We start from the raw sequence: 15,728 nt of genomic DNA on the forward strand, positions 1-15,728 counted from the left end.
AATAAGAATAACATATAACTTGTAAGAAAAACTTGAATTCCAAAAATATACAAGGAGAAGCCCCATCAAACATAAATTTAAGAAGGAAACATTACAATAGTTTAATTAAGACGTAATTTTCAGAAGGTATGCAAAACAGAAGGGTGACCACGAGAAGCAGATGTCTTATTCAAGAAGATAATTTGAAATCCATGATGAAAAGGTCGAGGCAAAAATACGTAAGTTCAGCTTACAGTTCTGGAAGATTCACGTAGTAATCCCATTCTGTATCAAATCATAATCACATGCTTAAAAACATACTGACCATAGGCGTGGGTTTAGAATATTATAAAGAAAAACACTCTCCACTGAAACTCCAATTGAAGAGATTTTGAGGACAACAGAAAAAATAGCTAGGTTTATTCTGGGTCCATGGTGCCAGGCAAAGCCTGCACATGACGCTGGTTCACTCCGCGAGCTTCGTCCACCACGGCAGAATGCACAATGGCCGACAATCTTTTGCTGACTGTGACCGCTTAGCTGAACGAAGTAGCCGTGCGCTCATTGGCCAGAACAAAATAGAAGTTTGTCTCGCTACCGACTAGGGGCAGCACCAGATGGGAACTAGTACTCCAAGCACCAAGACGAAGTAAGAGACGGTTACAGGGAAGATAATAGAAGAAGAATAACTGGAAAATAAGTTCCCAGGTGACACGAATTTCCAAGGCAGAAAGCCATATTCAGAATGTTAATGGAGGGGCGATAGCATAACCTCGGTTATAGTCTTCACAGACCATATTGACGGGTATTGGCCTTACGCCTTTCTACAAAAAGATCAGCTTGGCATCTCTCTTTGATACACTGTTGGTCATGATTATTATAATAATTATAGCAAAGAAAAAAGTGTCACACATTACTCAAGACCACAATATGCCGTTCATCTGTCTGTGATATTTTGCCTGTTATGAAGTCAGAATTACATGTCGATGCTGTGAGGTTGATGGAAACTGTGTGCAAACGATTAGCAATTTAAAAAAAAGAGAAATAGTACAGGCTACATTTGCACAAATTTGTACTGATGTTGTTCATGGATTCCATCCAGACCATCTGAATTATACCATAATTTTCTTGAACTGTTGTCTATCCAGCTGACCCGGAGGTAGGTTTAGAAGCACGTTTACCTTCATTTGCCCATTGCTGTGATACACGTTTTACCCTAGGTGCACGCTAGTCGACACATGCTGCATCAGTCTTTAGAGATAACCCACTCTCATTCAGATAAAATAAACTGAGCCGTATCAAACTGTGACATATTGTGATATTGTGCTCTTCTCTGTCATTGGTGCATGTTTGATGGGGATCACTTCACTTCATAGACTGCATGTTAACTAACCTATACTTTGTTCCTACCGAGCTTGGTAGCTGTAGTCACTTAAGCATGACCAGTATCCAGTATTTGGGAGGTAGTGGGTTTGAACACCACTATCAGCAGCCCTGAAGATGATTTTCTGTGGTTTCCCATTTTCACACCAGGGGCTGTACCTTAATTAAGGCCACAGCCGCTTCCTTCCCACTCCTAGCCCTTTCCTGTCCCATCTTCGCCATAAGACCTATCTGTGTCGGTGTGACGTAGATCAACTTGTAAAAAGGGAAAAAACCCTCTTTGTTCTGAATATAATTGGTGGTTTTTCTGTAACCAGTCATGTTGGAGTGTTCTATAAGCAGTTCAATTGGCCTGAAACATATTATTTCCATACCTAGGACACATGGGACCACCTTTATCTCCAAAATCAACACAAATGACCAGTTCCTTGTTGTTCAATTTCCATTTTCAATATTTTATTTTCTTTTATTGTATTACTACTCAGAAAGAAAAATAATAACCTGTTAATGAGATCCACTGTGTAAGCCTTTAAGGTAATCTGTATTTGTTTCTTGTTTTGAATGAATCTTCTTCCTAAAAAGAACTCTCTAGGAAAGTGAGCATAATTGGTAGTGTAAGTTTCAAAAATATCCCTTTATTTATGTAGTCATGTGAACCTTTAAAACATTTCATTGTAAGTATTACATGCCTTTAACTGCTTCACTTTCAGCCATACTGTATTCTTGAGTTACCCTCAGAGCATGCTGCTAAGCAGATAGCTTGTCGATCTGTGTGCCTTCGATCATGTATGGAACTGTGGGGAAGAGCTGGCACACTTGATGAACTTCATCAAAAACTTAAAAGTTCTTCATTAGAGCAGATGAAGCCATATTGTCAACCTGAGTTATCCTTTAAAATTAAAGTGGAAACTTTCTGTAATCGTCAGACTCAAGCAGAGAAAGTTGCCAAGATTGAGGTATGTTTTATTTTCATTCCTTTCATTAAAATGTTACTGTATCTTGTGTTAAAATGTTGAAAATATTATTATTCATCTTGTACCACTTGTATGCTTAATCTATCTATTAACTATTACAATAACTATATCATATCAGCACTGTACGTACATACGACGATAGCTGGTAACAAATCTTAAGTACACTGTCTATTTGTGCAGTGTTAATTGTTGGTTTCACTTGTGTATGTTATTTTTGGTTGTGTAACTGTTTTATATTATTTTAATTTTGTGACTAGTGAGAGGCCCTTTTTATTGTACACTGAGTGACCAAAAGTCACGGGAAGGGGTGTCCCATTAGAAAATCTACCGCGTATGGCCCCTGAGGGTTGCGGCTAGATGCCGTGTAGCTGAGCAGTCAGTCACAGGCACCACTGTCATGAAGAAGGCAACAAGCCGTGAGTTAACTGATTTTGAATGTGGGATGATCATTGGCGCACAGCGCATGGGTCATAGCATTACGGATATTACACGCGGATTCGGGTTTCTAAGGTCAACAGTGTCAAGGGGGGATCTTCAATATCGTAGAGAGAATGTTACCACCCACGTAAACCGTTGCACGGGAAGACCACAGGTGTTTAACGAACGGATATCACGTTGCCTTCACAGAACCTCACTGGGTGCTCGACGGGCTACTGTGAGATCACTGCCCATTTGAATGTTGGGAGTCCGGAACCCATTTCTACCAGGACTGTAAGGAGGCATCTGCACCACATAGGCTTCACCAGCCGACGACCAACTCATGTCCCTTTGCTAACCCTCAACACAGAGCTCAACAGCGTGCATGGGTCCACGAACATCGGCAGTGGACGATGGAACAATGGCGGTGTGTGGTATGGTCCGATGAATCCCAGTTCTAGTTGTATTGAGGTAACTGGGGCATGAGAGTGTGGCGTATACCCCATGAAGCTGTGGATTCTGCATGTCAGCAAGGTGGCTTACTTCTGGTCTGGACGGCATTCTCACGGTCGCAATTAGGCCCTATTGTCCAGCTAAAGGGACCATCAGCATCCCTTTCTGACCCTAGAGTACCCTGATGGAGATCCCATGTTTCAACAGGACGATACGCCATGTCACCACTTTGTGGTGGCACGCAGGTGGTTGGAGGAGCACTCCAGTGAAGTTACAACCATGGATTGGTCCTCCAGATGGCTTGATCTTAATCCATTCGAGCATTTATGGGATGCTGTTGTACGCTCCATGACCCCCGGACCAACTACACAAGACCAATTGTGAGTAGCCATGCAAGATGCGTGGGTCCAGATCCTTTACATACCACCTGCAATCAGTGATATAATACTGTTGATAAAAAATAGAAGAAACTCTGAGTAATTACATCTTAAAAGCCAACTGTAAAAACAATACATAGATAGAAACACAAATAGTTGGTTTAATTGTATTTAAAAGTCACGTTGTGATGACTTAGGAAGTTGTTGAAGAAGCTGAAGCTTGCCACAGTCGACTATTTTACGCTGAATACTTCTTCATGGCATCTATATGATGTTTTTTTGTTGAGGTGACGTATTCTACTGAAAGTCCTAGTACCGAGCTCGATAGCTGCAGTCGCTTAAGTGCGGCCAGTATCCAGTAATCGGGAGATAGTGGGTTCGAGCCCCACTGTCGGCAGCCCTGAAGATGGTTTTCCGTGGTTTCCCATTTTCACACCAGGCAAATGCTGGGGCTGTACCTTAATTAAGGCCATGGCCGCTTTCTTCCAATTCCTAGGCCTTACCTATCCCATCATCGCCATAAGACATATCTGTGTTGGTGCGACGTAAAGCAAATAGCAAAAAAAAGAAAGTCCTAGTTCTGACGTACAGCGATATAATATTCTCGTCAAGTTCTGGAAATTTTGATTTTATTATAGAAGTCAAAGTCTGCATTACTCTTTCACATTTAGAAATATAAAGCCCATGAAAACTACCAAACAGTACCTCAAACTGCATAAATTTTTGATAAAATTCTTCGGTTGGACGAGTAAGGCCTTCTTTTGAAATGATTGATAACCAGTCGTGAGGCACTTCCTATGGCAAGGCAAACATTTCACGTTTATCACCCAAGCTGTCATCAGCAGAGCGACATTTGAATGCCAAGTAGCCTGCAAGGTATTTAATTGCATCCTAGTTTACATCGTCAGTTTCAAAGTCCTGGCTCAAGTCTTCCATCCTTAACAACTCCATTGTTTGTTCCTGTTCATTTACGGGTAAAGGTGTTAACAGTCCCTCAAAAACATCTATACATAGTTCATTGCTTATGAAGCTCAAGAAATCTTCCTCATTATCAGCATCAGGATGGATAATACCCATATCACTCGGCGATTAATTATTTTCAGCTTCCACTGACACACTACAGCAGAAAGGGATTTCATTACTCCCTGTGAGTAATAGGAGTCGAATTCTGTTATGAACTTGCTATAAAAAATCTCCTAAGCCACGGACACGTGAAAAAAATTCTCCAAGCAGTCTTGGTTTAATCTGGCAGTTAAAATATAAGACATATTTGCATGTTTCATGTCTTCAAAAAGTCGTAAGATAGAGTTTATAGATATTATGAATCCCTTCTGAAATGGAAGAAAAGTTTTCCGTTTACCAAATCTCACTTGTGTAATCAGGTAATCACCTACAGAATGCACTTCAGAATATTTTCCTGGCTCCTTAAGTTTAAGCCGTATCCAATCCTAAGGGGAGTCTCTTCATCTTTAGGCGCCCTGGAGTTCAGCACGTCGTTGTCATTGACTAGCTCGATAAAGTTGCTTTCAGCATCCTTGTTTAAAGTATACCGCACTGCCAGAGCTGTGCGCCTGGAAAATAACTGCACAGCCATTCTCAAATTCTGACAGGATCTGTCTGTTTTACTCAGATGAGCCTCATTAATATGATGTGTAGTTGATAGGTCACCTGTTTGAGTTTGTAATGAGTGTTCTATTGCCGTCTTCGGAAATTCTGAACCATCAGCTAACATCAAACCTTCATCTAAAAAGTGGTTTCTCAATAATTTCAAGAGGTGGGGTACATCACAGAACACCCACACCTTCCTTTTATCATCCACTGGATTGGCAAAAAAGCTCTTGCCCTTGTGTACGTTTAGTTCCTTCCACACTTTGGTATTTTTACCCCCCATGTCACAAGTTACTGCGACAATATGAATGTCACACATCTCAAGTTTACTAATTATGTTTCTTAACAACTCTGACGTCATTCATCATCATCATCATCATCATCATCATCATTTCCCTTTATCCAGCTGTAGCCGGGTAGGGGCAAATATGGTTCCTCTCCACTTTCTTCGGTCTTTCCACCACTCCTCCTCCAACACTGTGTCCCAGTCCAGGTTTCTTTCTATAATGCTGCGTTGGATGGTATCCTTCCATCTCAATCGTGGTCGTCCACGGCCTCTCCTTCCTTGGATTTGCATTTCCATCACCTTTTTTGGCATTCTTTCGTCGCTCATTCGCTTTATGTGCCCAAACCATCTTAGTCGGCTCTTCTCTATTCTATCATTCATTTTTTCCACTCCAATTTCTTCCCGGATTTTCTCCTTCCTTATTTTGTCTCGTCTACTCTTCTGTATCATACTCCTCAAGAATTTCATTTCGGCTGCCTGTATTCGACTCTCATCCTTCTTTGTCATTGTCCAAGTTTCTGCTCCGTAAGTTGTTATGGGTACGTAATACATCTTGTACATAGTATCCTTTGCTTCCATTGGCACATCTTTGTCCCATAACGTATTTCTTACACTATGATAGAAACAACTTCCAGCTTGAATCCTTTTACTAATCTCAGCATCCAGTCGAGCATTCTCCATTAATTCGCTCCCCAGGTATTTAAACGTTTCCACTACTTCCAGGGGCTTGTCTGCAAGTCTAATCTGACCTTTCCCTTCTTTCTCCCCTCTAGTCATAACAAGAGTTTTACGCTTTTCTACACTTATTTTCAATCCACATTCTTCAATCTTCCCGTTCACCATATTCAACTGTTCTTGAACCTTCCTGTCATCTTCTCCCCAAATCACAATATCATCTGCAAATAACATCATGTTCATTTCTCTTCCATATGCTGCTTTTGCTGTTCTCATGATGTCATCCATTACTATTGTAAACAGGATTGGTGATAGAACACTTCCCTGTCTCAGCCCACTAGTTATTTTGAACCAACTTGTTCTGCCAACTTGTGTTTGCATGCAACTACAACATTCCTTATATAGTGCCATGATCATTTTTATTAATCCCTGTCCAATTCCTTTTTGCACCAGACTGTCCCAAACTTTCGTCCTAGGGACACTGTCATATGCCTTTTCAATATCAATGAATGTCATCACCATATCATTGCCGTACTCCCAATGCTTTTCCATTAGTTGTCTCATAATGAAAATGGGCTCTATTGTTGACCTTCCACTTCTGAAACCAAACTGATTTTCCTGTATCTGCTTCTCAACCCTCAACCTTATTCTACTTTCCAGTATCCTTTCCATTATCTTAGCAACATGGGATATTAGAGTAATTCCCCTGTAGTTCTTCAAAACTTTCTTATCACCTTTCTTGAAAATTGGGATGATTATTCCTTTTCGCCAATCCTCAGGGACCTCCTTATTCTCCCAGACATTCCTGAGAACCCGATATGTCCACTGCAGGCCTACAGCTCCAGCTGCCTTTATCATCTCCACTGAAATTTCATCTATTCCAGCAGTTTTTCCATTCTTCATCTTTCTTACTGCCATTTCAATTTCATTCATTGTAATTTCTTTATCCATTTCTTCGTCAACTAATTGCCTTTCCTGGTCGTCCATTGAATGACTGTCATCCGTTCTTATGTTCAGCAGCTTCTGAAAATACTCTCTCCATCTATTTCTTATTTCTTCTGGCTTTGTTAAAATTATGCCACCTTCATCCTTCACAAATCTGGTGTTTACTTGATCTCTCTTTTTGTTTCTTAAGATACCATACAGTAATTTCTTGCTGCCCTGCGTATCATCTCTCAATTTCTGTGTGAATAAGGTCCAGCTTTTCCTCTTTTCTTCCTCCACTACTTTCTTGGCCAAATTCTTTGCCTCCACATATTTTCTTCTACTTTCTTCAGTCTTAGATGTTTTCCATGCTTTCCATGCCATTTTCTTTTCCTTCACTTTAATCTTTACCCTATCATTCCACCAGTGTGTTTCTTTGTCTTTCACATTTCCTGATGTTCTACCACACACCTTTTCTGCACATCCAGCCAGTGCTTCCTTAAATCTTTTCCATTCCTCTTCAACATTCCCCACCTCTGTCCTGGGTACCAAGGGTATTATTTCCCTTTGAAATTCTTCTTGTATGCTTTTCTCCTTCAACTTCCATACTTTAATTCTTTTCTCTCTTCTTAATTGGGATTTTTCAATCTTTCCAACTTTCAACGTCATTGTCACGTCAAAATCATAAAAAAATGGGTTGATTCCATGCAGCAAAGAGATCTATACTGAAAGCGAGTTTCTTATCGTTCACTTCAGCAGCTGAGATGGGAGACCTCCGCGTGACGTCAGCATGAGGCGATGTTATGCTGGAAGCAAAGTGCAGGAGTTGGGAATGAGCCCCCCGGGTAGCGTCCTGTTTCACGGAATTTTCAGCAAGCATGCTCAGAACATTTTAAGCAAGCCTCGTACCTGTATTGGAGTCCCTCTCCTTGGAAATGACTTGGCGAACAAAATGGAATTCGATGGAGAGTTATCAGTATTAATGGGGCTTGTGGAAGGAAGAAAATAGAACTGGCGGTGTCAGTAAAGAGGATGAATCTGGATGTGGTAGGAGTTAATGATTTTGGGTAAGGGGAGAAAATGAGGAAGAGATAGGATAAGATGAAGTGTACTAAACAGGTGTTAAAAGGGTAGGGGAAGACTGTTCATCAGGAATACTATTGCATGTAAAAGAGCAAATGATTTGGGTAGATTTGGCAGTTAGAGAAATTAGGACTAGAATTGTCTCAGTGTATTCACCATGTGAGGATGCAGATGAGGATGAAGTTGACTTGTTTCATGAAGTATGCAATTTCAATGTGAAAGTTGGAAATAGAACTGAAGAACACAAAAGAATGATCGGAAAATGTGGGGAAGATATGGAAGGTCTTAGGAATAGGAAGTATTGCTCGACATCTGTTCCAGTATGTATAACGCTCTCCAACTCCAGTCTACTAGAAAATACTGACTCGCCTTCGTGTACCTCTTCCTGTACACTTGGGATCTCCGCTTCCACCAGCTATTGCCTGCCGCCATCACACAACTGTATCCTCAACTCAGCTGTTCGCCACCTCATTCTGACGTCAATTTGATGTCACATTCTGGAATGAGCTTGATCCCTTGCATTATTCTAGTACTTTTTCATCGAGTTACCCTGTATAAGAACCATCCACTCAACCTGGAAGTCAGTCTACTTTCAGCTCCAGTGTGGTGTGGAGGGACTTTACCTCTCCATGTGTATTACGTGGTCTTGTTTACTCCCAACCATCTAGACTTCTGCTGCGTGACTGGATGAGAAAAGCATTACATGTTTAAAAAGGTTGTGTTGGGGTATTGGTTCCCAGAGCCCTTAAGGCTCCAAGTTATAACTTTGCTTTGGCTGTCTTTATCTATTTTATGGTTGCGGCCATAAACTGTTTGTGTGTGTGGCGTGTTGTTTTCTTCAAGTCTTGGTCATTGAATACGGACTTGGCCAGTAACTTGTGGCAGGGAACTTTCAGACCTATTTTCTTTGCCTATTCACTAAATTATTGATGAAGTGCTCTACACATCTTTGTTTTGAAATTGAATTAAATATTTTGCCAGACAATTCCTCCTATGCTGGACCTGGTACCCATCCCTCTACTTCAGAATAGGGTTCTATACCTTGCTTGTATATTTTTGGGGTATGTGCCTTTATATCTACCCCCTCTAAGAGGCAAGTTTGTAAATTGATCATTGAATATTGTGTTTTTGTGTAATGGTCCCTGTTTCTTCCTAATCTGTGAATGTGGCTGACCTACCTCATTATTTAATTTTGTTAATCTCATTAATCTCTTTTGTTAAACTTGTGCTCTCTCTTTTGTTAATCATGTTGTTTGATTGCCTAAAATATGTTACTACCAGGCGAGTTGGCCATGCGGTTAGAGGCGCGCTGCTGTGAGCTTGCATCTAATAGATAGTGGGTTCGAATCCCACTGTCGGCAGCCCTGAAGATGGTTTTCAGTGGTTTCCTATTTTCACACCAGGCAAATGCTGGGGCTGTACCTTAATTAAGGCCACGGCTGCTTCCTTCCAACTGCTAGGCCTTTCCTATCCCATTGTCGCCATAAGACCTATCTGTGTCGGTGTGAAAATAGGAAACCACTGAAAACCATCTTCAGGGCTGCCAACAATGGGGCTTGAACCCACTATCTCCCGATTACTTGATTATTATTATTATTATTATTATTATTATTATTATTATTATTATTATTATTATTATTATTATTATTATTATTATCTAACACTACAAATTGGTAGCACAACATCACATATGAGATTAGAATTTACGAATACATGCTTCAAGCATAAGGCTACATATAGGAGGGTAGGGGCACGAGATCCATAATAGAATTTATCATAACCAACTTTGAATTCAAGAAATCTGTTGGGAATGTACAGGTTTTCCAGGGATTTTTCGATGATACAGACCCCTATCTGATCGGTAGTGAACTAAGTATCTCTAGGCCTGCGATAAAGAAAATCTGTGTACAGATAAATAAGGGTAGAAAATCTCCAGGTCAAAAAAATTAGACAGAAATACATGGGTATAATTAGCGAGAAGTTCCAGACAATAGGCGGTAAGCAGGTTCAGGATATAGAAAGAGAATGGGTGGCATACATGGATGCTGTAGTAGAAACAGCTAGGGAATGCCTAGGAACAACTGTGTGTAAAGATGGGAAAAAGCGAACGTCATGGTGGAATGATGAAGTGAGAGCAGCTTGCAAATGTAAAAAGAAGACTTATCAGAAATGCCTCCAAACAAGGACTAATGGAGACTGGGATTTGTACATAGATGAAGGAAACAAAGCAAAACAAATAGTTTTTAATCCGAGAAGAAGTTGTAAGAATTTGGTAATAACCTGGAAGGGCTAGGTCAAGCAGCAGGGAAATGATTCTGGACAGTAATAAAGAATCTTACAAAGGGAGGGGAAAAGGGAAATGAATAGTGTTTTGAGTAAATCAAGTGAACTCGTAACAGATCCTGGGTAATCACTGGACAGGTGGAAGGAATATTTTGAAAATCATCTGAATGTAAAAGGAAATCTTCCTGATGTCATGAATCAACCAAGCTCATGGGGAAGAGGAAAATGATGTCGGTGAAATTACCCTTAAGGAAGTTTAAAGGTTAGTAAATAAACTTCATTGTCATAAAACGGCAGGAATAGATTAAATTAGACGTGAAATGGTGAAATATAGTGGGAAGGCAGAGATGAAATAGCTTCATTGAGTAATAAGATTAGCATGGAGTGTTAGTAAGATATCTTCTGATTGTACAAAAGCAGTAATTGTGCCTAAATATAAGCAAGGGAACAGGAAGGATTGCAACAACTATCAAGGTATCTCATTCATTGGCATTTCGGAAGAAAAGGGCGATGAGTATGGTATGAAAATGAGCCTTTCCAAGACTAAATTGTTGTCAGTAGGTAAGAAATCCAAGAGAATTCAATGTCAGATTGCGTACAGAGCTGGAACAAGTAGACAATTTCAAGTATTTAGGATGCGTAGTATATTAAGTGAGATTGAATCAAGGTACAGCAAAGCTAATGCAGTGAGCTTGCTGTTGCAAACAACGGTATTTTGTAAGAAGGAAGTCAGCTCCAAGACAAAACTACTGTATCTTTACTTTGGTCTGTTTTCAGACCAACTTTGCTTTACAGGAGTGAAATCTGGGTTGACTCAGGATATCGTATTCATAAGTCAGAAGTAACAGACACGAAAGTAGCCTGAATGATTGCTGGTATTACATGTTACAATTTTCATATTTGGTCCTTATTGAAATGTACATCAATTTAAGATATTACCAAAATTTATTAGGATCAACCTATTCAATACAATAGAATTTACAAAGTTAGGACTTACATCCTATTAAACTAAAATTTGAAGGGACATGTTTCGCCCTTTAATAGGGCATCATCAGCCTTTTTACACTCATACTCAAAGATAAAAATCAGGATCCTGATTGTCATGGTAAAAAATATAAAATGAGAATATAAGATTAGAGTCAAATTATACAATGTGAGAAGTTATTATGAGTTCTTGAATAATAATTTACAATTAAAACTTCATTTAAAATGTTTGCAAAGAAAAAGTTGAAGTTGGTATGATATTACACTAGTAATTTTAAAATGATTTTATAAATTAGACAAACTAGGCCTTAACCACATAATAACAAGAAGGTCTATGGCTAAAGTTGCCGTATCAAAGTTCGAGTGAAATTCGGCTGGAAGCAACTTGATTTACATGTTGAAGAGAAGGTTAATGGAACTTAGTAGCTGCTTGAGATGACATTGAAACTTTCTTATTGAAAAGTCGTAATATTTAACTGTAGTATGGCGCTATGTAGAGTATAAAGTTGTATCCAACTAATCCATTAATCTCGTTATTTACGCAGTGGGTTCGCGGTCTCCGTAATTTTATTGAAGGAGTTATAAAGAGTTCATAATTGAATGTTGCCATATAGATCTTTGTTAACTCGTATACTGATAGTTAAATGGGAACATTCTTACTTGTTGTTGGCTGTAGTTTTGAATATAGATTAACTATTGAAGGATATATGGTGAAGAATCTGTAATGAAAAGAGAATAAAAGATATGAAGTTTAGAGGAAAAAATGGTTAATTAGGCGAAATGATATATATTCAATTACTTACATTCTCGATTTTTGCGGTATGAACCGGTTGTCTGTATGGTCTTGGAACGAGTAAGATTTGAATGTCATGTGTTGTATCTATGTGGAACTGTCTATAATGCCAATAGACATAACAAATTTTCAGCCATGAGCTCTCATATGAAAGAAACAGGTCATCATTTCACAACTATCGAACAGGACCTAACAATCATCAAAATAGTAGGCAAAGGAAAATTAATGAACGAATTAGAAAACATTTACATATATCTGGATCAACATTACAACAAAGACCTAAATCTCAATGATCCCGTTGAAATAAAAAAATCCCTTATACGAGACTTTACCCAATTTATTACAATCTTTAAATCCAAATTTAAATAAAATCCTTAAAAATCTTAAACTAATTTCCAATAAAGATCCCTTCTTCCCCTTAAAGGTAACTCCCTCCGTCCCCGCCCCTGCTAATCTTTCACAGCCAACAGCCCGTAAGCTCAACCCTCCGTCCACCTCCTCTTCTCCATTACACCCCTCTTCCTCAATTCCACATCTTCAACAGCCAATAGCGCACAAGCTCAACGCTCTGCCCTTTTCCTTCCCTCCATCACACCCCCCTCCCTCAGTTCCACATAGATACAACACACGACATTCAAATCTTACTCGTTCCAAGACCATATAGACAACCAGTTAATACCGCAAAAATCAAGAACGTAAGTAATTGAATGTATATCATTTTGCCTAATTAACCGTTTTTCCTCTAAACTTCATATCTTTTATTCTCTTTTCATTACAGATTCTTCACCATATATCCTTCAATAGTTAATCTATATTCAAAACTACAGCCAACAACAGGTAAGAATGTTCCCATTTAACTATCAGTATACGAGTTAACAAAGATCTATATGGCAACATTCAATTATGAACTCTTTATAACTCCTTCAATAAAATTACGGAGACCGCGAACCCACTGTGTAAATAACGAGATGAATGGATTAGTTGGATACAACTTTATAATCTACATAGCGCCATACTACAGTTAAATATTACAACTTTTCAACAAGAAAGTTTCGGTGTCATCTCAAGCGGCTACTAAGTTCCATTAACCTTCTCTTCAACATATAAATCAAGTTGCTTCCAGCCGAATTTCACTCGAACTTTGATACGGCAACTTTAGCCATAGACCTTCTTGATATTATGTGGTTAAGGCCTAGTTTGTCTAATTTATAAAATCATTTTAAAATTACTAGTGTAATATCATACCAACTTCAACTTTTTCTTCGCAAACATTTTAAATGAAGTTTTAATTGTAAATCATTATTCAAGAACTCATAACAATTTCTCACATTGTATAATTTCACTCTAATCTTATATTCTCATTTTATATTTTTTACCATGACAATCAGGATCCTGATTTTTATCTTTGAGTATGCGTGTAAAAAGGCTGATGATGTCCCTTCAAATTTTAGTTTAATAGGATGTAAGTCCTAACTTTGTAAATTCTATTGTATTGAATAGGTTGATCCTAATAAATTTTGGTAATATCTTAAATTAATGATTGCTGGTACACACAGATGGGAACAATGGCAGGAGGTGCTCTGAGTGCACATGTAAAGACTAAGTTAGGAATGAACTCAGTGGATGAATCTGTATGCATAAACTGCCTTCGGTGGTGGGGTCATGTGAGGTGAATGGTGGAGGATAGGTTACCTAGTAGAATAATGGACTCTCTTATGGAGGATAAGAGAAGTAGAGGGAGACCAAGGTGACGATGGTTAGACTCAGTTTCTAACGGTTTAAAGATAAGAGGTATAGAACTAAATGAGGCCACAGAACTATTTACAAATGGAGGATTGTGGCGGCGGTTAGTAATTTCACAGAGGCTTGCAGACTGAATTCTGAAAGGCATAACTGTCTATAATGAAGATAAGCTGAGGTACAGAGAATGGAGGTCTTAACAGGTGTTAAAATGGGTAGGGAAGAGTGCAGAATTGGATTAGTCATCAGAATTGCTATATATATTGCATAATTTACATTGGGTATGTAAAAGAGCCCGGTCTAGAAAGCCAATAATAATGGCCGAGAGGATTCGTCGTGCTGACCTCACGACACCTCGTGATCTGCAGGCCTGCGGGCTGAGCAGCAGTCGCTTGGTAGGCCAAGGTCCTTCAAGGGCTGTAGAACTTTGGGGTTTGGTTAGGGTATGAAAAAGAACAAGTGATCTAGGTAGGTTTGGTGGTTTCAGGACTTTTTTGTGTCTTTTATGTGCCGGTAAATGTGCTGACATGAGACGGGCATGTATGGAGGCTGACAGGAATGAATTCATTCTCTGGGTATAAGGCTATTCACCTACTACACTTCAGAAGGTAAGTGGATAGATAGATAGATAGATAGATAGATAGATAGATAGATAGATAGATAGATAGATAGATAGATAGATAAGGTAATTTAATTTTGTCAAAGTAGGGACAAATGTCCCTGTCTTACAGTTAACCAGTAACAGAATTAGATTGATTAATAACTAATTAAAAATCATTAGAAACTAACTCTCATAAACTTAAACTATAGAGAACTACTGAACTAAACAGTAACTACTTACACATTAAAAGTTATAAAAATAAGTGGGAAAGACCACAGTGTTACAGAAGAGGAGTACAGTTTTGAAGATAAACATAAACACTAAAGTTGTAAAAAAAAAAAAAAAAAATTATGAAACAAAATAGAATTATCTGTGAAATAAAAGTTACTCTTTTATTGTGAGTTTCCACCCAAATTGAGAAAGGGACAGGGGAAGGATAAAGTAGATCGGGGAAAGAGGATTTAAAAGACAATAGGATGAGGAAGTAGGGAAGTGTTATGTCTTACTGCCTTGCTTTTCATCAGATATTTTGTGCATGCACGTTTAAATTTCTTGGACACTGATAATTCTCTGACGTCTTATGGCATTGTTCTATTCACAAATTGCAGTAAATGTGAAGGAATTGCTGTATACTGAGGACTTGTGATTGGGTATGGTAAGAATGTGCATGTTCTGTGCTTGTGTGGTTTTTTCATGGTATAAAGAATGATTATAAAAACATTCTTTAAGGCAAGCAGGAGAATTGAGATTTAAAGTTCATTGCACTAAGGTTAGGCAATGAAAATTATACCTGTCTTATGTAGACAGAGCCAGCTGAGTTTGGTGTAGATTGAAGTCACATGGTCTGTGTATTTAAAGTTGCAGATGAACCTCACACATGCATTTTGCGAGTGCTGTTACTTCTGTAGTGATTCATCAGTGCAGTCGTCGTAAACTATTATCACAGTAATACAGAATTGGCATAACTAGAGTTTCAGTTAAAATCTTTTTGAATTTAAAGGGAAATACAAATTTGAACTTCCTGAGATTATGGTGTGACACAAATACTTGCTTGCAAGTTGATACAGTATGTGCAGACCAGGATAGTTGTTTATCTAGGATGCTTACAAGATTTTTTTACAGTTTTACTGTAAGGTTTGACTTTGTTCTGTATCCAAACCATTGGAAG

At 38.7% G+C, this 15,728-nt stretch overlaps 1 protein-coding gene across 3 annotated transcripts in view; it reads left to right on the forward strand.

The window, feature by feature from the left end:
• The window catches only part of LOC136879145 (tRNA (guanine(10)-N2)-methyltransferase homolog), a 287,770-nt gene that overhangs the window by 143,010 nt on the left and 129,032 nt on the right, over window positions 1-15,728 (forward strand). For all 3 annotated transcript variants that reach the window (XM_067152901.2, XM_067152909.2, XM_067152917.2), the window contains one exon: window positions 2,073-2,318. In XM_067152901.2, coding sequence (XP_067009002.2) covers window positions 2,073-2,318 — 246 coding nt within the window. The remainder of the gene's footprint in view (window positions 1-2,072; window positions 2,319-15,728) is intronic.

The sequence above is a fragment of the Anabrus simplex genome, chromosome 1 (genome assembly GCF_040414725.1).
Source record: "Anabrus simplex isolate iqAnaSimp1 chromosome 1, ASM4041472v1, whole genome shotgun sequence".
Taxonomy (NCBI): domain Eukaryota; kingdom Metazoa; phylum Arthropoda; class Insecta; order Orthoptera; family Tettigoniidae; genus Anabrus; species Anabrus simplex.